The sequence below is a fragment of the Melospiza georgiana genome, chromosome 8 (genome assembly GCF_028018845.1).
Source record: "Melospiza georgiana isolate bMelGeo1 chromosome 8, bMelGeo1.pri, whole genome shotgun sequence".
Taxonomy (NCBI): domain Eukaryota; kingdom Metazoa; phylum Chordata; class Aves; order Passeriformes; family Passerellidae; genus Melospiza; species Melospiza georgiana.
This window is the reverse complement of record NC_080437.1, coordinates 21,364,320-21,387,245: the sequence shown is the minus strand read 5'-3', so window position 1 is coordinate 21,387,245 and position 22,926 is coordinate 21,364,320. Positions and strand designations below refer to the sequence as shown.

Sequence of the window (22,926 nt, the reverse complement as noted above, 5' to 3'; positions counted from 1 at the left end):
CTATAAGGAGAAGGTGAAGACAATATAGCATTCCTTGTATGTTATGAAGTACACTTCAGATTATACCATGACACTGTATCCTCTTTTTTTTTTTCTTATTTTTTAAAATACAGTACACTGTTTCAGCAGTCTAGGGATACTTTAAGGAACTTTTCCATTACAAAAACTGGCATCTCAGCAGGGAAGTTATTCCATTTTAACACCATGTGAAAAAACATAGAAAGCAAGATATGAGCAAGTTAAGATATAGACAATACTCATACTCCGTGCAATTCTTTCCATTTTTGCTGAATTGCATATATTTCACTGTGAATATGTATTTATAGCTCTAGTTTTCTTGCTGATTATTTATCGAAATAGCCCTTTACTGCTATTTCTTAAGCACATCTGCAAACCTGTACCAAATGGCTGTGTTTCAGCAAAACCTTCAGGTGGTGGTAGTTCTTGTTCTCCTGTTGGTGAATCTGCAGGCAGGCTAGGTGGCAAGTGCCACTACTGAGTCTGTCAGTTCTGCTTGGTGGGACAATTGCTGGCTTGCAAAGCCACCTGAAGGGTGATGCTCAAATACATTTCCAAAAGCTGTTGAGTATGAAGAAAGGCATCATAATATGTAACGCTTTATTTGATTGCATTTTATTTTAGTCTGGTATGGCTGTTTGTACTTTGAGAATGTTGCCTGTTAGCCAAAAATGTTGGATCATGAGATGTTGAGAGAGGATCTGTGAGTTTGATGCCAGCTTGCAAAACTGCCAGACAGTTGTCTTTGTGTTTGCTGCAGGGAGAAACTGCAATAGAGTGTCATGACAAACAGCAGATCAGAGAAGCTTGGGTGAGGTAGTTGCCCTGGTTTCAGGTAGGGTAGAGCTTTCTTCTTAGTAGCTGTTACAGAGGATTTGGAATGGAAATGGTGTTTCATCTCCGGCTGGGCTGGACAGTCAAGAGTCTCTCACAAATCTCAGTGGTGCTACAATTTAGAAGAGCTTACAATTGAGTGATTGCGTTCATCCACTTCATCTGGAATAATAAGTTGGGAATGAAATTTCGTTGACCACAGGTTTTATCATAAACCTTGCCCTGCTTGTTCTTGTAAATACCAGAACTCAGTTAGACACATAGCCAAAAATTTCATCATCTGTCCTGGTGTGTGCTTATTTGATTACAGGCTGCTGAGTACCACCAAGAAGTTAGTGTTCTAACAGTCCAAATGTCTGACTTTTGTACTCCAAACACTGAAAGCCACTTATCAAAATGTCCAGTTTCTTGAAAGGATTTCTGAAGACCTCACCTATTCGATTGCTGAAGTGAACAAGACTTGCCAGTGAACAGAGCTGAGAAATAGTCCTGACAGAGCAGACCTTTCTGCTGTTTTCAGCATCCTCCTTGTCAAACACAGTAAAATCCCTCGGCTTTGAACAACCTGCGCAACTGTTTGAGATGTGGCCTCTGGCATGTCCTCTTGAGAGTATCGTGTACACAGTAGGGAAAAAGACAAACATATACACTATTGTAAGGATAACAAAAAATGCATTAGGTGTTTGATGTATTTCAGTTCTTGTAATTGATACATCAGTTCTTATAATTGATACATAACAGTTTCTGATACATAATCAGAAATTGTTACAAGACAATTCATATTTTAGAAAGACCTTGAATTAAAGATTTGTACTTTAGCAGTGATCTTGAAATGTCATGAACTGATGAGTGGGGGTATGGTCATAACCTGAATGAGATAAAGCTGAGAAAATCCAGTGTGTTTCAGAAAATTAACTATCAGTAGTACCTGTTTTTTACATTGTGCTGGAGTACCATTTTGGAAGACATAAAACTGAAATACTGACCAATTCTGCATTAATGCCTCATTCACCCAAGTTCACCTTGCATATTAGTTTCTTTCAGACAAAGGTGTTTTTTTGCATAGCAGACTGTGCTTGTATTCCATGCTATATATGTCCAATATATAAATGATATAATGATGGAATAAATGCATGATAGAATTATAAATAAATAAATGATAGAATAAATACATGTAAACACAATTGGAATGGTCCTTGGTCATGACTTCCAAGAGACCACTGTTAGCTTCATTTGACCAATTTTAGTAAGGGTTTTCTTCTGAAAAATCTGCAAGGCCAAAATGAAAAATCACCCACAGAATTTCCTCACTTTAATGTAATTTTTCTTGGAACAGAACAAATTTGAAAAGAGCAGCGTTTCCTGTGTTGTTAATTGTGTTTAGGCTTGTATGTTCTGTGAAACCTTTGTGTTTTCAAAGGAGATGTTTAAATGATCTTCAACACATACTGTCCTGAGAGTTATTACTTGCTAATATACCACTATGACATCTTAAAATGCTTTAAAAGTGTGCAACAAATGAAGGCAGGCTGCTGTCAGCATCCTCCATCACAGAAGTGCCCTGTAGGTGAACAGCCAGGAAATCAGACTGAAATGTATCGTACCAACTGAACACATGCACACACCTCCTACATTTCAGTATTTAATCTTGATCATTCAGGATATCTTGATAGATGTGTTTAGAGAGTGTTTGGACAGATGCATTAAAACCTCATTACCCTTTTGTATCATATTTTTACAGTGTAGTAGCAATAAGCATAATTTTTCATTACTATTCTTTTTTTCATTACTATTCTTTGCAATGAAATTCTTGGGTACATATATTCTTCTGTACATATTCTGCTGCCTAATAAATGGGATGTTTTTAGTCAGCTCATAATTCCAGTTTCTGGGTTTCAAAAGCACAGCAGCAGCTAGATATTTGACAATATGATAGTATGCTTCCAAGTTCTAAACTAAATACCTGAGGCAGACAAAATATGAAAAGAGAAACAAAAAAAGACTACAGTGAGAGATACATGTGAATTTAAGTAAGAAATTGCGATTATTTTTTAGGAACTGCTATATCTGATATTTCCAGTACAGCAGTACCCATGAACTCCAGCTTCATTTTGGGGGAATATGTGTCATAAACTGGACATTAAGCTGCTGCGGTGTCTGGGTTTCTGCCATTTCTACATAGTAAAGCTATAGTAATGTTGTGGAGAAAAGGACATATTGCAATTTGCAATTCTGTGATGATTAAACAGAAAAAAAAAGATTGCAGGAGAAAACTAAGGAATAATTTCAAGGCTAGCATAAGTTGCTTGTTCTTATAGTTATTTTTAAAGAGATTTTTAATATCTTAGCAAAATACGTCTGTTGTCACTTTAGGAACTTTTAGGAAACTTTTATTGCCTGAAGGTTATCAATAAGTTAACTTGAAGATACCATTTTAAGTTACTAGAAGCAAAACTGAGGGGCTTTTAAAAGTAAAGTTTTGATGATTTATTGCATACATTATTAAGAGGTGAATATTCTATTTTGTTTCTGTGCATTTTCCAAGTATGGACTTGGTTGTAAAGCTGCAAGGATGGAATTCTCTCTGAATTTAATCTTTATTTTAATGCTAATTTTAATTTTTGAGTTGGAGGACAATTTTCTCTACTAGAAATGAGAAATGTATGTTGCAAGTAATTTTTATTTTCTTTTTACTTACTATTAAAATCTCCTTAAAAAAGAAAAGAAAGTAAAAAGCTATTTAAGCCATAGTATACTTTTATTGGAATACTGGTGTATTAGTATATGGAGTTTCTGGTTTCATCTTGTTTCTTATTTTAAAAGTGTTGTGTGTTCATTACAGAGTGTTTAGTATTGCAACACTTTCAGAGTCAGATACTGTCCTGAGTTTCTTTTGAGTTACTGTTTTGTATGCAGTAAGTGAGGCGTGGCAACATCAGACTGCAGATGGTTTTGAAATCTTTAATTTAATATGTAAGGCAAAAGTGAGGCTTGGTTTTCTTGATGTGTAGCTTTCAGTTCAGTGCTGCATCTTACTCTTTTTGGTTCACATTCATTTTTAATTACATTAATCATTCTTTGTTAGTGGCATGGATCAATAGGATCTGGATTCTGCCAGGATGAATTGTAAGCTCTGGCTTGGAATAAACTTCTTTGTCTCCCAGGCAAGATTAAGTTTCCCAATTGTCTGGTGTAATCTCTCTGAAAGGTGGTTTTACCTATCAGGTACCTGAGGGATTTGTTGCTATTCTGATTGTTTCAGTTCTTTACAGGGGCTGACAAGTATACACATTGTAAGTCTGTATTTTTTCGTAACCTCATCGGTGTGCAGCCGAAGTAACACACTCAGAACTTTAACACATCAAAACAAACAGAAGTTGAAAATGTTATGTGATGTGCAAAGTCTTTGGAGACAGCTAGTGCCCCAAAGTCTACTTTACACAGAAGAGATTAACACCATTATTCCATGTATAATCTCTCTGGCAAAACACTGTCGCCTATTTCTGTCAACAAATGGTTTCTTTGCTTTGGCAGCTGAAAGAAATTTTAGTTGTGTAGGCAACAGAACATGCCTTTATAAGTTGCAGAACCCAATTTTAAAAATATTTTGGATGGTAACTGCAGTTTTGAGAAGTTAAATTATATTCATTAACTAAATATTTTTTTAAAACAAACTAAAAAGACTAATTATGTCTACTATGTGTAACACACTCATAGTCCAAAGGTTTACTATTTCACAGTACACCTTTTGAAAAGGTACTTTTAGACAGTTAGCTAAATAAAAGATCTATACACATCCCATCCAGGTACGGCACGCTTTAAAAACACATTTTCTTTCTGAATTAAGGTGGTGATGTGTCTATACTGACAGTCTAAAAGTCTGTGAAACCGCCAGATAGCAAAGAAAAGAAGATAAAGATGCAGGTGTAATATTTCTAGAAACCTCAGACCAAACAAATTTTGGAAAATCTGCAGGGAGAGGGGAAAAAAGAAAGGTGCCACAACATTTCATGCTGTAGTGTAGTACATGAGTAGTGCAGTGCATCACAGAAGGTATCTTTTAAAGGGATTGAGCTATATATAACCATAGTCAACATGTGAAAGTTTCTTTTTTTATCTTAATAAATATGTCAGTGGTCTTTTTCAGATCGTTGACTTACATTACTAGTTAATTAATTATTATATTTTTAATATAAAATTTTACTGTTTTCCCCCAAAGGTGGTTATTACAAAAATTAAAGCTAAAATAACAAATATCTACTTAATAGATTAAATTGTAATTGATTTTCTGCAATTTGTTTACACAGATGAAGGAACCACATCATTGTTCACCTCTTCTGTTAGTGGAGGGTCAGATCCCTCCTGGAGCAGGCAGTTGGATCCTTCCTCACTGACCTGGCAGGGTGAATGCCAGACTTGGGGCAGAAGTGATGGGTGTGAGATCCCTGTGCTGGGAGCCACTTCCCTCCCTGGATCCGAGGCTGGGCACGTGTGTGTCCCGTGGGCAGGGTGTCGGTGCCTGTGACATGTGGTGTGCACAGGCTGTGCAAACAGCTTCTTATCATTTGACTGAGCACCTGTGCTTGCTTTGTAGGGCTGGCTGCAGCTTCTGCCATGCTGATGGATAGCTGTATTTTGTTTATATGTGGGAAAGGATGGCAACAAGGCACAAGGCGCTAATTGAAAAAAACTGTCATGAAGCCATCAGCTTGTTTCTTCTGCACATCTTTGACTGGTGGGATCAATCTCATGAAAATTGTCTCAGCACCTGTCCTGGTGGCAGTTATGCTGACCTTTCCCTGTGTTAATTTTTAGTTTACACTTTGTAATTAAGAAGCACAGATCATTGAAACAAATTATTAATGTTAATCAGTAAGTCAGCATGGAAGAATGCAAAGAATCAAGTCTCCCCTTGTATACTAAATGAAGAGATTTCTTCCAGATTCTTGCTTTGATCATTAGACTCTTTTAAATAAGCAAACATTACTTAGTTGCTAAGCCACAGACTGAAGTTCATTAGTGTGTTATCACAAATATTGGAGAAAGAGTACTAAACCAATATAAGATAGAGGACCTGTGCGTAGGCTGGAAGTAATGCAATAAATGTGAACATTTTGAAGGAGGGTTCAGAGTGATTAAAACCATCTCTGTTTGCAAAACCCCTCCTACTCAGCAAGAAAAAGTGCCAAACCTAAGTTGATCTGTTTTTTTCTGCTACTGATATCTCTAAGGTTTTCTGGAAGTACAACAGATCTAATAGTATTATAAACAATTTTATTCATATTCAGTATTTTAAATGTTGATGAGGTGTATTGATGTGCGGTTTTTTTAGTCTAATGGTTTCCTTTAGAATGCTTTTAAACATAGATTGAAGGCCAGAATGACTCCTTACTTAAAGATCCTGTTTGGGAGCCTGACCCAAAATTCTAACAAACCAGTTTTGGATAAGTAGATACTGCAGGTCATTGAACTTCACAAGAAGTCGTGGTCATTTGGAATTGTTTTATATTCAGTGTGTTATTCTAAGCAAGTGAACTAACAGTCCATGCTTTTGCATTCTTCACAGATCTTCAGTACAGTGAGAGAAGAGGAGGAAGGAGCAGAAGATATTTTTGAATTTATTCCTCATCTTCTGAGGAAGCTCCCAACATCTGTTACAGACTGTATATACAAAGGAGATGGTTTTTGTGTAAAACCATGTGTAACAGGTGCTTACTGTCAATATCGTGCCACTTCTCAGAGGACTGCACTCTCTAACTATGTAACTGGTGCTTTGCTAGAAGCAACTATATCATTAGGAGCAAGAAGTGGTCTGTTAAATATCTTCGGAGGATCAACTGGAAGAACAATGCTTAAAGGTAGTGAAGATTTTCTTTTATCTCTGTCCACTTAAAGTATAGAGTGACTTGCAAAATTATGAATACAGATAAAAAAATTTTATGTTTTCAAATATTTTCCTTTGCAGTCATTATATAAATAGCTATCTTAGTTTAATAAAGTAAAAATGCAACTAAACTGGAAAGACTTGTATTACAAAATGTTTCAGGTTTTTTTCTTGTTAGAATCTTTTCTGCCTGCATCCAAATTTAATGCCTAAGCCATTGTTTTTAGGGTGTTTCCATGTGTAGTATTTCGCATTTACCAAGTGCTCCTGTGCATGGGCTGACTTGGTTCAGAACTAGAGAAAGGAGTGTATGCTCTACTTGGTGATTATTGTTGTCATTGTACAAGTAGCTGTCAGCATAGCACTGTATTGTGAAGCATGTACGCTTCATTACTGGTTTATATTTGGTCTTCTCTTGGGTCCATCATCGTTGTATAGTAATGGATCATTGCAAATAACGTGGGTGCTCTGTGTGTGGAAAGTGCCTGTTGGAAAATGGATGTTGCATACTAAACTTCCATGCTGATCATCTTCGTATGTAATAAAATCCTTAATGTGATTTAGTTTAGTCTGTTTTGGAAGCTAAACAAAGCCTTCTTGGTACAAATTCTGTGCTTTAAAATATGGTTTTGTACAGAGCAGTACTTAGATTATTGATTAATTTTTAATTCATGCCTAGAATATTTCATAAGTTACTCAAGAATTTGGAGATCTGTCATCATCTGATAAACCATAACAAAAGGATGTACTATCTCTGTCATACCATGGTAGGAGTGATGCATGTGGGTGTTATGGCTTGCCCAAAATTTTACAGAAATAGGACAAAATAAGTGCAAAACCAGTGTGGTTCCTTAACTAACACAGATACTGACTTCATCTCTAACAGACAAATAATGATATAGTTTGTGGTCATATATGGCTGTCTTATTTTTATCCCAAGAAGTGGCCCTTTCTTGTTTTAATTCTAGGTGAATCAAAGGGTAGAGAGAAGCACTGAAATATTCTATGAATGACATTAGATGGCAAACTTGTAGCATGTGAATGAATTTCAGTAGTGCCTTTAGCAACATTACTAAGCTTCATGTACCATCGTCTGTGAGAGACAGATATGTACAGTATAGCAGCCAATTTTGGTAGGGTTTTCCATTTTATTTTGTTTGGTTTTATTTGTTCTGGGGAGATGAGTGCTTTAGAAAAATAGACAGGAACAGTCCTGCGATAGCTTGGAAATCAAGATTAGAAGAGCTGAGCCATGTGCTTCAGAGCTGAGTTCTGAAACTGAAGCAGCAGCAATAGTTAGCTCAGTCCCACCAAGCTGCTGATATGGCTACATCTTTTTATGGAGCTTCAGCTAGTGAGTGCTCTTGTGTGCTTTGTGTACTCCATGTACCAGCACACTTTGCACTAGTTTGGGGGTATCTATGGTGACAGTATTACGTGATGTATATTGTTGGACTCTGAGCCAAAAGATGTAAGACATTAAAAACTAGTTCAAGATTTTGAACTCAGTTTGCAATTCCACTGATAGCCTGTGTAGAGAGTAGAGACTGGATTTACTGTAGTGGTCTAGGCATGATTTACTGTGCTGATCTCTGGTGAGGAAGAGGTGTGCTGCAGCTCTAGGATATTGAAATTTTCTGGATGTGGAAGCTTCCTGTTCATTTATATTGTGATGATGTATTATATCAGAGAAATTTTAAGAGTCCTCTCTAAAACATTTATATGGAGTGTTACCTAGTGATGTGACCAAGTCATTTACATTAGCGGGGAACCCAGCTGTATTCTGAATTCAGAGCTCTGGTCATCATTCATGGGTGTGTACCTTTTGAGAAATTGTCCTGTCTATACAGATTGATAAGAAGGTTATTTTCATCTGTCCAGCATCCTCTGTATTGCTGAATTTAACCTCAATAAGTTAACCTCATCTAAACCTGAGAAATTTTAATTCAAATCAATAACTCTGTCATCAAATGCAATGGAGGATTTATCTCAGGATACAGAATGTCATGGGAACACTTCACTCAGTAGTTGTTTGCAGGCATTGAAAAGGGAAGATATTGATGGTGTTGTGGTTTAATAGCTGCTGTTGTTTAACCCTAGTAGATAGCACCTTGCTGCCCCTCACTCCCCTAGAATGAGATGGGAAGAGAATCAGAAGGGTGACAGTGCAAAAATTCATTGAAAAATTCAGTTGAAGAGAGTTTAATAGATAAAGTAAAAGCTGTGTGTGCAAGCAAAGCAAAATAAAGAAGTAATTCAACACCTGCAGTCAGCAGGCAGGTGTTTTAGCCCTTTCCATGAAAGCAGGGCTCTGTCACATACAATGTCTTCTTGGGAAGACAGGCATTGTAACTCCAAATTGGTTGTCAACTAAAGAGTAAATATTACTGCACTTCACATGATTTTCAAGACAGTTCTTAAAAAGCTTCCAAAGCAGAAGTAAATTTGCTTAATAGAACCAATCTATATCATGAAGTCTTGAAAATATCTCAAGGGCTCTTGAATTTGTGTTTGGAAACCTTTTCTGAACTAGACAGCATTCCACTACTTTCAAAATGTTTGCAATTTTTGGAGACAAAGTTCAGCACTCTTGCACAGTGTGTTTAAAGAGGAGCCCATTACTTTAATGGGGAGTGCATTCATGGTTCAAAAAGAGGACTTCTCAAAAAATCAATTCTCTCTTTAGTTAGGACTTTTATGTAATATCTGCCCAGGAAATAGGGATCCTGCGAGCAGGAAGTCCCTAACACTGGGATACCCTCCTGGGTTTGTGTCTCCCTAGCACAAAGCACTTCGTCAGTTCTTTGTGCTCAGTCCTTCAGGGGTTACTGAGTGCCCTGAGCAATGAACTTTGCAGTCACAAGCAGTCCAACTCCAGGGAATACTTTCTAAGGTTTTGCTTGGTAGCTAAGGACCTTAAATGCTCCGAGTCCCCAGGGCTGGGATGGTTTTGTGGGCAGATCAGCCACTGTTGTTAGTTCCACAGAAGGCTTCCAAACATACCAGACCTTCTAAGCCAGAATTCCCAGTCACGTGGATCTGAGACTGAAGAGTTTTCAGAAACTCAAGTAGGGCCTGCTGTGTAGGAGAGTCCTGTCTGGGGCCTGGAGCAGAGCTCCTGCAAGCCCTGCTCTCAGATGGCTCTCAGGGCTCTCAGGCTCCCGACTGAGGGGCTGCCACTCTGCTCCCGCTAGCACAGGGATGGTCTGAGACTGCTCCCGGGAACCACAGATGCCTGGAGTTCCCACAGCTGCTCAGTGACATTCACATCCTCGTCAGCATCTTTGTTCCTGCAGAGAACATAATTTTCACATATGAACACTGAAGACATTTAGGCTGAGCTGTTTTAGTACCTCTGTATGTAACTCAGTTTTTGGTTAGTAAAAATTTCAAGTGTGTCTTTCAATGGGATTTGGATTGAAGCCAGGTCTTTTTTCCTGTAGAAAGGAAACCCTGCTTCTCGGCCTGCTCTGTGTCTTACAAATTGATTGTCATAGAAATTTGCTCATAGTTGTGAATGGGCCAGAACTTCCACTGGAATCATATTTGAAGGGCCAGTCATTGTCATAGTTCATATGGTGTTGACATTTTTATGCAGAAAGTGAAAAAAGTTGTGTCTTTCTTAAAGAAGGAACTAAAGTATGTGAAAATGTTTGTACTTTACATTTGATAGAATTATCATTTGAAAGAAACATGTACACTTCCCCGCCCCCCAAATTTAGTTCTGTTTGTAATCTAAGAAAAAGGGGAGGACAGTTAGAAAGAGGTGTCTGAAGATGGAGCAGACTGCAAACACATTTCTTATCAGTACTATTTTCACTTTAGAGTCTTCTAAAATGGGTAAGTCTGATGCCACTCTGTGATATAAATCAGACTACATCTTCTAGAGAAAGCTCAACAAGACTTGTTAGACAGAAAATAGCAGTTTTGACCAAGAACATAAGGAAAGTAATTTGTGATGAATGTGGAGACAGACTGCAATGATCTTAAGAAAACCTGCTTTGTTCATCCTTCAGAATTCAGTGATTTCCCTTTTTTTTTGTAATCAGACTTTGCCATCTGCGACTGCGCAGCAAACAGGTGCCCAAGTCTCTGTGGCTTTTCCCACTGCTGTTTCTTGTATCCTTTGCACAAAGTGTATTGTTGCAATATTGGGAAAATTCCAGGATCCCTCTAGTTAGGGCAGTTGTCTGATAGCTATATGTCAGAGTCATGGGTGATAACAAGTTTGATGTACATAGATTGAGAAAGACCAGCATAATTTAGCTGGTGGTTTGTGTGTGTGTTTGTGTATGTTGTGCCCAAAGGTTAAAACCATATAGAATGAGAGATAAAGCCAAACAAGCTGAAATTGAGACCTGAAAAGACAAAATGTGTCTTAGGGTGACAGTCTGTGGTGAGATGTGTCAATGCACTAGAGGAGAGGAAATCAGACACTGGAGACAGGTCAGTCTGTACGTAGATAATGTGGCCTGAGGCAAGGGTGTGAGTCAGGAAAAGAGGATTTCATGCCTGCTGTGTTGCCTCCAGGATGTAGGTTAGGAATAGCAGGAACAAGTGCAGGTCATCTGGTTAGGAACAGAAAGAAGGCAGGAAGCACAGATCAAGGCTGAGACATCAGGAAGGAGGAGAAAGATTTTGGAGGACAGCTGTAAGTGTAGGGACACGTGGGACCGTCTGGAGCTGGCTACAGTGATTGTCCCTGCAAACTGGCAGAAGGGAAAGATCACTGAGGTCAGTCTCCTGGACCTGTCTCACCCTTTGGCCAGCCCTAATTGCAGCCAGATTGGGCTGCAATCAAAGGGACACACAAAGGTTAGTGGGAGAAGGCTTTAATGAGGATCCTTGACAACATTAATTTAGCAAAAAACTTCCTTCAATCCAACCTGTTTAATACATTATAGGCACAAAGATTTAAGTTCTGTCAGCATAGTTTGTCTTATCCTTAGTCTTCTTTCCAGGGTCAGTAAGGCATAGTATTGCAAGATAGACACATAATTGAACCAGGCAGAAGGTTGAAATTAACCACTGTAAATAATCTTATTAAAAGAATTAAAAATATTTTCATGTGTAAAATTGCACATTTGGATATAATAGGTATCATACTCCTGGTACATGTCTGTATGGATCTGGATATCCTAATCTGTGTACAGGGCTAAGCAATTAAGAAACAACAGAATTTCAGCTGCTTGTACATAGATTTTCAGTAATACTGTGTGAGAGTTTGGGTACACTCACAAACTGATCCTTTAACCTGTCTGATCCCTTAACCTCTCTATCTGAGTCTCAGCTTATAGCAATATTTTTCTTGGGAGTCTATAGCTGTTATTTCCACTAAAAGAAAAACAAAAGGGTTTAAATACATAGAATGAGTCTGTTGTTAGAGGTTTGTTGTGGGGAAGGTAGTAAAGGACATGCTGATGTCTGTAGATGAAGGCTGAGAGAGCAGAAGTTTGTGCAAAGTGATGTTAGTTTTAAACTCAAATTTATTAATTTTTTATGACAACTACTCTTCAGAGAAAAATGAAAAGGGATTCTGAGTGCAGATGGTTAATCCCTGAACTGCCTATTATTGTTTATTATTTCAAAGGTCTGAACATATGTTTGAATGGACCTTGTAAAAGTAGTGTCCATGGGAACTTTTAAAGTGTAGAATGGAACTTTTTCAGTATGTTTATGTTAGCATGTCAGTCATGAGCAGAAAACCCCAAGGACTCAAGAAACAAGATGACTCAAAAGTCATCTCTTGAAGCTTTGGTTTTAGGAAACAAACTAGAAGAGAAAATTCAGTTTTGTAGGATAATGGTGTTCTATTTGTCCAGACAGAATTTTTTTGCTATAGTTGAAGAAATAATGTGCAGTCCACTTAGCAGATCAAAGACATTCAATTTTTTTTCCTTTGGGCTTTCTGATATTTACTTTTATAACTAGTGAAAAATACTTTAGTAATTGAGCCTATAATGATGAGAAATGCTTAATTTGATGGCTCATTTTATATATTTGTAGTGAGATAGCATTAATAAAATTTATATTTATAAATAAAATTATTTTTAAAGTTTTCTATTGCATCTCCATGTGCATCCTTATGTTTTCATATATAACATGATTTTTTTGAAAATCTAAGTGTCCTAGTTTCCATCTGGAAGTTGGAAACAACACTAAATCGTCATTCTTCCAATTAAGAAAGAATATGCTTGTGTTGTCAATGAAAAAATAATGGTGTGTTGGCCAGGTCCCATAGTCCTTCCTTCAGCAGAGATTTTTCAGACAAGACGTATATTCACCATATAAACAAAGTGTCTCTGAGTGTACTGCTCGCGTTCCAGCTCTGCACAGACCTCTCTCAGACTTCCTGGGGAAATGGAGAAAGCTTTCTTGTGGCAGCATATTGGTTTTCAGTCTTGTGTACTCTAGCAAATTTCATAACTAACTTTTCAGTGATGTAGTCCTGCTGCTTGTAAAAGTGGTGTAAACTGCGTGTAGGCAAGGGTTAGGTTAGAATGAAGAAAAGAAGTGATAAAAGTGCCAGAGACAGATACTGGCTATGGGATGAAGGCAGGGTTTGGTTTCTGCTGGCTTTCTGGACATAGATGCAATCTGAGGGCTATGCTGTCTTTTTAATTCCCCCTATTTGTAATTTCTTCAAGGTTAATCACATTTCTGGAAGCCTCAGGGAGGTTTTTCTCTACTTTGCCTCTCAAATAAATTTTTTTGGGTGGTTGCCTAAGTCATAGCCCTTTGTCCCATTAAAGTTAATGCTATTGCCTTTTACTAGAGTTGTTAGTGCAGAGAGCATAATAGCTGTAAAGGTAGGGCATTTGCTAATAAAGAAACACACATTTTGGTTTTTGTAATGCTTCAGATGAAGTTTCCTAAAACAGAAGTAATTCCATTTATTACTTTTGGCCTGTTTAAACAACATTGATATAAATATAACTTGTACAAAAGCCTGAGTGTAGGGTAACTTATTTCTTAATATATTTAAAGACAAAAATCCAGCAGAATTAAAATGACTCTTGTTTATAACTCTGCTGTCAAAATCAAATGCTTTTAGTCTTAGCAGGATGTATGCTCATCCTTAATTTCTAAACTTCCTTCCATTTGAATCCTAGTGTTTCAGCTTTTATCTGGGGAGGTGGGAAACCTGACCTTTCAGTGAGCCAGCCAAATGCATGTCTTCTTCATGGCTTACACAAGGCATGTCAGTTATGCATTTTGCCACAGTTTGTAGCTTTAAACTGAGCAGCTGTTGCCTCACTGTTAGTTTGGACAAGTGCAGCGTGGAGACTTTTTGGGGCACTGAAGTACCTGCTCTTCTGGCATTTTAGGAGGAATCTAGGATTCAATGGAAGGCACATGTGCTGGTAAGATTTGCCCTTCTGTGACCTGTAGTACGCAGTTCTGATTACGCACAGGGATTTAAATCAAAGTGATAGTTTTGTTTCCAGAGAAGTAACTTGGGTGCCGGTTTTCTAATCTTATTTTAGAGCTATAATGGCTGCATTTAATAATAGTGCTTTAAGGACACAAAACTGTTTCTAGGTGGAAAATGAAGTAAGGATTTAATTTAAACAATATGAAATAATGTCTTAACAGTGTATTTTGTATTTCAACTTGTTTGAAATGGTATGCAATATTTCAAATAATTTAGGAAAATTGCTTTGCATTTATTTGGTTCACATTGCAACTATTTCACTATTAAATTATGTTGTGGGACATTCCTTTGTTTTGTATTCTACAAAAAAAACAAGTGTCTGTTGCAAAATTGCTGGACAAAATATGAATTTCAGTACTTTAAGAAGTACTGGAACAAGGTAAGTTTTTTTTTCCTAAAGTATATAAATTGCTCAAACATTACACGTTCATAACATGTTTTTGAATGTAAATGCACTGCTGCTTTTTCTTTAGTGAGCTTTTCTTCCTGGATCTTCAGTATGCAAGTTTATAACTTGCAAGCAGTTTTTGTTTCATGATTGCTTAAGGGAGTTTATGGGTTTTTTTCCTTTCTGAATGGCATGTACACATAGCGGCATGTAATAGCAATGTTTTTGCTCCTAACTGGTCATAAAGAAACCCTTCCATTTGCATATTTTTTTCAAGTGGCATTTGTAACTTGAATGAAGGTTCATAATATTTTACTTTGTGAAAGGAATGTCCTTTCTGTGCTAACTCTCCCATAGCCCTAATCTGGCTGTTAGCTAAAGGCTATGACAAGCATTCACCATTCCAAGCGGCAGTACCCCATTGCAATAGGAAGGTTGTCTTGGTTGTCAACACCGTTATTCTCACCTCAGTGAGTTAGAGGGCACAGAAAAAAAGCACCCTGATATCAAGTGTATCTGTATTAATTGCAAAACAATGGTGGTTTTGGTGTGCCTATTCAGTCAGTGATAACAACTCTGAGATAACTAGAAATAGTACAAGAAAGGGAGTGAAATTTATTTTAGTTAATTTTAGCTCAGTCTCTTCTCTTTGGCTGTTTTGTAATGCTTTTAGCTTTGATTTGAGACAGAATGGCGTAAACATTTTTCTAAAAATTAAGCTGATATAAGGATTTTTCTTAGGGCATAATTGGTTTCGCTTTTATTTAAGAGGATTCATATTGACATAGTTTTGAAATGTTTAGGTATTTGCTTTTGAAATACTAGTTATGTATATAAAAGCATTGCTATCTATTTTAGTAATTCAGAAATAAGTAATATGCCAGGAAGATTTATCAAAAGCAAATTGAAAATATTTCAAAGCAATAGTAGAAGAACTAGGATACAATTTGCTGCTAAAAGTACCTTTAACTTTTTTCTTGAGCTTAATTTTAAGGGCTTTGCACAACTCTACAGTAATTACATATTTTTGTCTACATTTCCCATGGACTTTGTGGGACAGATTTCATGCACACTTTCATGTTTCTTTGTAAGTGTTGAGATCTAGGAAAGGGATAGATCTGCTTCTGTTGCATTATGTCTCCTCTCTTTGCCCCCATCCATAAGAGCATTTTTCTTTGAGGGGAGAAAAAGAATTCTCAATCTGGAAAAGCTATTGCTTCAAATGCCTTTTATTATGTTACTCCTAGCTTTAGAGTACATTTTATCTGGAGCTGTTCACCTGTATTTGCTTGTTCAAATTTAAATTGCAAAACTCTGCAGAGAAGCAGCAAAATCGTCCTGTGAAGAGCCAGGAGTTGGGCTGGATGATCCTTCTGGTCCTTTCCAGCTCAGCATGTTCTGTGATTCTGTGAAAAATTTGTTTAACATGGATGAAGTGTCATAAATATTTGTAACTTATTCTAAAAATGATTGTACAGTTTTTTCAAATAAACTGCTCTTCTTATTAATTTCTAGAAGTTTCAAGTTGGAATTCAGAAGAATTCCAATTGGAAAGGTCGTTAATCTTTGGGACTTGATTCTGAAAATAGCTATACCTAAAAATAATGCTTTTGTGTTGTTTGCTTAGAAGAGTTAGTTCTGTTCTGGTGTTGGTGTAGGCACGCTGCTGATAAACTGTAATTAACATTTTAGGAACTTATTTGTGGTATTAAACTTTAATGCACCATGAAATAGTTTTGTTATTATTTAAGTTGAAGTGTCTTAAATTAAAAAAAAAAAAAAAAAAAAAAAGAACCTTAGAAGTAGAATTTTCTTCTAGGCTTTAGGTGTTCATAATATGCAGTTCTGTAATTGCCATGAAGTACCAGGAATCTGATTAAATCATATAGTTCATGTCTAGGTACATAGGTCATAGGTACAGTATTTGAATATAGAACCTCCTAATAGCTACTAACAAAACTTTTAAATCTGTATTGAGCACAAAAAGAAGAGGTGCTGCTTCAGGTACTGGTTGTCTTGAGGATGGTGGTAGAATTTGCATAATAAGACAGTGTTGGGGAGAGAAGTCTTCAGGTATTTTCCATAAGCATATATAGAATTAATTTCTCTAAAAAAGACATCAAGAGGAAAAACATATTCTTGTTTGCAAAAATAGAACTAGAACTGTGTCAGTAGCTAGGATTTCTGTTTGATTCCAAATCACCAAAATATTATACTTTTTTTTGTTCAAAAGTAACAGATCCTTCAAAAACCAAAACTTTGCTTTGAACATCAAATATTGGAAAATATTTCAGAAATCTTGAGAAGGAAAAAAGGTTTAGTTATTGCATGGATGATGGTACATCAAATTTAAAAACAGGACGGCACTAACAGCCTGTTGTTTGGGAAAGTAAGAAAGCTCATAGAATTGCAAAGCCTAGTGTCAGTGGAGACATTTAGCTGGTCTGACATCATTCTGAGTTGTCTCTGTTCTAAGCTCAGTAGTCAAAAGGCAGCTGTGCTGCTGTACAGCCTTCTGAGGAAGCCTGAGAACTATCATCCACAGGCACTGCTTTTCCCAGTGGTCATTGACACTCCAAGGCAAAGAAGGGTGGCACTTCTAGTGTGTTTGTCTGTCATCAAGGACCAACCATTTGTTCTTGTTATGAATTTTTTCTGCTGGATTTAATTATTTCAAATCTGATATATTTCCCCTGCTAGGAGGTTCTTACATATCTGCTACAGTCAAGTCTCCTCTCAATTTCACTTTAGTTCAGTAAAGTTACATATTTCTGATCTAAATATCTTTCTCTGGGTCTCACTATTCAGGCCTGGAATAATTTTATAGCTCTCTTTGGATACTCTGTGGTTTGTCTGTGTCTTTAAGAAATACAGAAAAGATAACTGCATGTTACTGGTGTCATCCATGATCTGTGCAGGGGGACCTGGTTTTGCCAGCACCACTTCCTAAAAGCTCAAAGACAAAATTTGGTTTTAGGGTCCTATCTTATTTCTTCAGAGCTGTTAACCTTAGGAAAGCAAACCTCCTTTTCATACACAGGATTTGCAGTTCTTATGTCTAGAATGCTTCCTCTTTCTTATAGATATATAATGTGTACACTAACCTGGCTACTTGCTTTTCTGTTAAAGTCAGGTTTGTAAGGTAAAGTGGTTAACTGCCCTGTAACAGTCCTGGAATAATTTGGGTTGGAAGGGACTGTGCTGGTCTTAAAGACAAATGTGCTTTATTTTTCCAGTTGTTATATTTTCTTGCTATATAAACAATATTGTTGACATGGTTGGGCCTAACTCTATTTAAAATCTTAACTTCAATTTAGGTAGCAGTAGCACCACAAGGAAGGAAGAGGAGTGTTAATTTTTGCTATGTACTTTTATAGAAGGAATTAATTGTGTTTGAAGTCTTCAAGTTAAGGGAGATTTCTTAAAGTCTGAGGAAGGTACTAGTTTTGAGTTTGTTTTCAGATGGTAAAATCACTGGCTTTGAAAGTTTCCTGTTAAGAAAGGACTGCAAACACCCTTTCTAGTATAATCTGCTAAAGCCTAATGACAAAGACACAATTCATTAAGGAATCTTGTGACTGTTTAGAACAGCTTTTATGCAGCAAGTGTATTAATCCTGTGAAAGCCAAAGGTAATAAATACTCCCATTTTTTTACAAAATAGCTAGCTTCAGCATTATGATACATTTATACAAGATTGTGTTCAAGCAAACAAATATAGCTCTATGTATCTTTTTAAATTTACCTCATGATGCCCAAATGACATAAACTAAACAAAGACAATTACAGAAAATAATTGTATAATATAGTTAATTGTATAATATAGTTGCTTATATAGTTGATTATAGCAGGGTTTAGTCCAAGCAGAACTGTATCAATTTACTAGTGAAGTTGTAGAAAAGCTTGCAATGATAAATAAGCACTTAGAGCATTTATATTAGAGGTAGGAAGAAGTAAGTAATATTGAGGCAAGTCATAGATGTTGAGATTGTTTAGATCTCTATTATGAAGTTAAGGTTGATTTAATGCTTTGTGTAGTCTCTTGTTTTACTTCTTCTGGCTTCCAGACATGTGCCTGCCCTGTTCTCTGCTGTCTGCTGTATTCCACTAATCCCCCTCTGGCTTAAACTTCTGTGTTGTAGGGCAGATTTCAGTTCTAAGGCTAAATCACACAGACTGCTCCACTCTGTAATTTAAAAACATATGAAAGGAAGAATCAAAATCTTTGAAGCTTTGACTTTTTGGCAATTCTTGTTATTGTGATGAGGTTTTTTTCATTAAACTGCATAATGTTTTTGCTGTCTCAGTACTACAGAACTTTTCTTGGACTCCAGGTTTTGTTAAGCACATCAGCATTTCCCCTGGTAACTTGCCTGGCCATGTCTGTACTGCATAGCACTCATGGCTCTGTCTGAAGTGGTGAGGAAGCCCGTGGTGCCATTGGTCCTTCAGTCCTTGGTATAGCCAATGAAAGTATGTGACTGTGCATTTGGTGTGTTCTGTATGTCTGTGAAAGATTATATTGACCTGACTTTGATTATATTGACCTAAGTTTTGTTGTGTATTTCTCTTTTCCACTTTAAAATGCCTCTCAGCATCCTTTGAGTTGTGCTTCTTGCACAGCCTTTGTGGTTCTAGAAACCTTGCTAAGAATAACTGGCTAGTAGCAATACTTTCTTAAAAGAAAAACTGGCATGATATAATACTTACATAACATCATGAACGTGACTTACTATGATGGGAAGTTGTAAATTCATGTTAATCCCTTATTAAAATAGCGTATGAATTTTCCTTAGCTTCCCATCAGCTTCCTCAGCTTGTTAAGGATGACAAAAAATGAGCTTGTTAAGGATGCAGGCAGTTACAACCCTTTTGAAAATTTTCTGGTAATTGCCATCATTAGGTGTTTGCATTGAAAGATACCTTTCAAAATTGCCTTTTAAAAATTTGGAAATTGCGTTCTAGAGGAAGGAATAGCTTCTTTCATTTAATTCTGTAAACTCATTAGAGAATCTTTTTCTTCACTCAGTAAATTTAGCCATGGTAATTGGACTTTGCCAAACAGGTATTGTACTACACTGGAAACTTGCATTCAAATTGCAAATAAGGAAAAAATGTGAGACTAAGAGGATTGTTGTTATTCTAGGTAGAGAGATTAGTTTTACTCTTCCTGAATTACGAGAGGAAGTAGTTTACAGAAGAAAAGAGCTGAATTGCTTACCTTCTTTAAAAAAAAAAAAAAAACAACAAAAAAAACAAAACAAAACAACAGTATGGCAATAATTTTACTTTTTTCCTCTGTAGTTACAAACTTTCCTTTTTGTCAGACTGGCTTCCTCAGTTGTATTTTTAACCCTACAGGAAAAATGCTAATTTGACATGCTGTACGTTTACAACACATATTCACCAATGAGCTTGAGAAAAGACTGTGTCTGGGGAAAGAGAAAAAGAAGATAATCTAATCCACACTAAAATAAAACAATAAACATATATTAGGAAAGCCATCTTTGTTTTGCCTGCATGGACATGCATGTGGTCTGGATGTTGTTTTTCCTTCCTTTAGATGGTCTGTTAAGTAACATACCTTTTGTCCTGAGAGCGCTCAACCCAGGATACTTAGCCCATAAAACTGTATTTCTCAGAAATGGATATTAATACTAGCTTTGAAGATAGTTCACTTACCACAAGGAAAAAAAATTGTGTAGAATACAGTAATCCAAAATAGTTCAGTTGGAAGGGACCTACAGATCATCTAGTCCAACTGCAGTAGCTAGCCTTATTTCTTTTAAACTAAAACTTTGGAGATTGTTTTTACCCAGGAGTACACGTAAGGATTACGGCAAGGGCATCTGCTGTGATTCTACCTCTGTGTTTCTGTGCAGTGTGAGCAGGACACAGACCAAATGATATTTTGTAGGCAGACACCTAAGGAGGAGTAGCACAGCTCTGGCTGTGTTGGGGAAGAGTGGAGGTATGTGACCCCCGTGACAGTGCTCTGCAGGACATGCAAGGAGAGCCGTGGATTTGCTGCACAGCATTCCCAGTGGCTGCAGGTTACTGACTGGGTCATCATCATTTAATGACATACTCATTTTCACATCTTAAACATCTCCCTCTCTTTTTGACCAGTTTCAGTGAATACTCTTATAGTATGTCTTAAAATACTTTCAAGCTGTTTCTTTATAATGAAGTGCAAGTGCTGAATGGTTGTGAATTATGAATATTAGCCTTGCCCTTCACCCTGTTATGTAATCCATCAATTCATTTCCAGTTCATAATTTTTCTCCATTTTTGGCATCTTTTTCAATTAGTGTCCTTGGTTCACTCATTTATCCTTATGCAAGAGAATCTTTTCATATTTTCCTCTACATCGTGAATTTTGAACTAGGAGGTAGAATTACTGCAGTATTTCTTTTTAGCAGCATAGAACTCACTGTTCTTATTAACTCTTTTTAAAGTATCTTTATAAATTATGGTACTGTCTTTAACAGCACTTTGAAAAGTGTGTTAAAGTGTGTGAAAAGTATTTTGTTCTTATTAGGTTCTTCCTGCTGTACACTGCGGATACAAAACTATTATCCCAATAGTTTTGTGGTGTTCCATTACTAAGTTTTTGACTAATGCCTTAATAAATCATGCAGTTTTCTCTGATGTGTCTTAGGGAATTTCTATGTGTATGGTTTTGATAAATACAGGTATATTTCCTGGATTTTGTTTTTGTTAGGAATCTAAAACTTGGATATCAAATTAAATTATAGCTGCTACAATAAATGTGACTGTGCTGGCCTATTCACAAAATGTTCTCATTATCAAAGAAAATTCAGAGCACACAATAATTGAATCATCACCAAAACAAAGTGGTGAAGGAGTAGATTTTGTAGGTGCTTCAGTTATGTAGAGGTTGAATTTATATTATTCCAAGTGTAATATCAAATAAGTTAAAAAGTTTCCATAGCAGATCATACAAAGACATTTTGTACCCAGGTGCACAATCAAAGTATCTGCTGTTAGTGGTTTTATTCTCTATCCATTTTCGTAGTTATGTAGAGGACAGGTCTCAAAATAAACTCATGTTAGGAACAGATTCTGTTTAGGGAAATAGTGAAAGCAGGCCAGAATGATGAAAACTCTGAACTGATTGAGCATTTTTCAAGTGTATTCCATTCTTTTAAAATTCTTTCACTGCTAAGCTTCAGGGCTTAAATCGGGAACATCTAATCAAGTGTTGTTTTTACTGGATGTGGCTTGGATTAATTTTGTTCCAATAATCAGTAAGAATAATAACCAAAACACCTTATGCAGCAGATTTGCCTGCCCTTTGGCCTATGTGGAAAATCTGGTAGCATGTCTCGTGCACTGGATTGTCTTTCCTTTGAAGATTCAAAAGGCAGGAAAAATTAGTTGTAAGTGTTGTACGCTTATCAGATCTTACTTAATTCTCATGTTATTCTTTGACATGATTAAAATCAAGTTCTCAGATTGGTATCTAATGTTCGTCTTGTGTCTCTAACACCAATGGCAGTTTTGGTGTGTGCTTCACTTGGTATGGCACTGAAGCCATAGGAAGCATTCTTATTTTTACCTTGAAAGACTATTTAATGATTGTTTTCCAAATTGAAACAGTTTTCATTTGGATAGTTGCTATAACTTGGGCATTCCTGTGCAGTATTTGTAAAACTGGACCCGATGGGAGCAGACCATTGCTCTTTCCCACCTATCCTTGAAGGGTCACTGCTGCATCTGATCTCCATGATAAGACCAAAGTAAGGAAGATGATGCTTTTTACAAAATGTATTTCTGAGGGTCTTAAGGCCAGAAATGAGTTTTAATTTGTGCTTATGGTAATTTATGAAGTTGTGCAGCAAGGTGTAAACTTCAACAGATCATTAATTAAATGCAGGGATTGTTAATGTCAAAGTCCAGTGCACTCAGACTAGAAAGAAATGACTCAAGGCTGAGGCATTGAGTATGCCTGTTGCAGTTTTACAGGTATTTACATTATGAATGCTGTGTTTTGCTGCTACAGTTTGTAGTCTTTTAAAATTAAAAAGTTCCTAAAACAACAACAAAAAAGAAAATGTACAAAAACAGTATCATAAGCCCTTGCCTTAATGGGTACCTAACTGTATATACATCTAATTTTTAGGATCCTTCTTTTCCATAGGTGTGTGTATATATATTTTCAAACTACATTTTTGTTTGCATTTTCTCCCATATTTACTGATTATAACAGAGTTCTTTAATTCTTAAAATTGAAAAGCTTTTGCATTAAATAAATGTAAAAATAGAAGCAAGAATAATTTTTACTGTCTTGATTGAAATACTCAAATATTGGAACCTGACTTGAGATTCTTGCACTCTGTCGAAT

General features: G+C 36.5%; 1 protein-coding gene across 2 annotated transcripts in view; it reads left to right on the top strand.

Annotated features, from left to right (window-relative positions):
* Positions 1–22,926, top strand: part of PLCE1 (phospholipase C epsilon 1) — a 137,244-nt gene that overhangs the window by 55,932 nt on the left and 58,386 nt on the right. For both annotated transcript variants that reach the window (XM_058029094.1, XM_058029093.1), the window contains exon 3: positions 6,419–6,710. In XM_058029094.1, the coding sequence (XP_057885077.1) occupies positions 6,419–6,710 (292 nt within the window). The remainder of the gene's footprint in view (positions 1–6,418; positions 6,711–22,926) is intronic.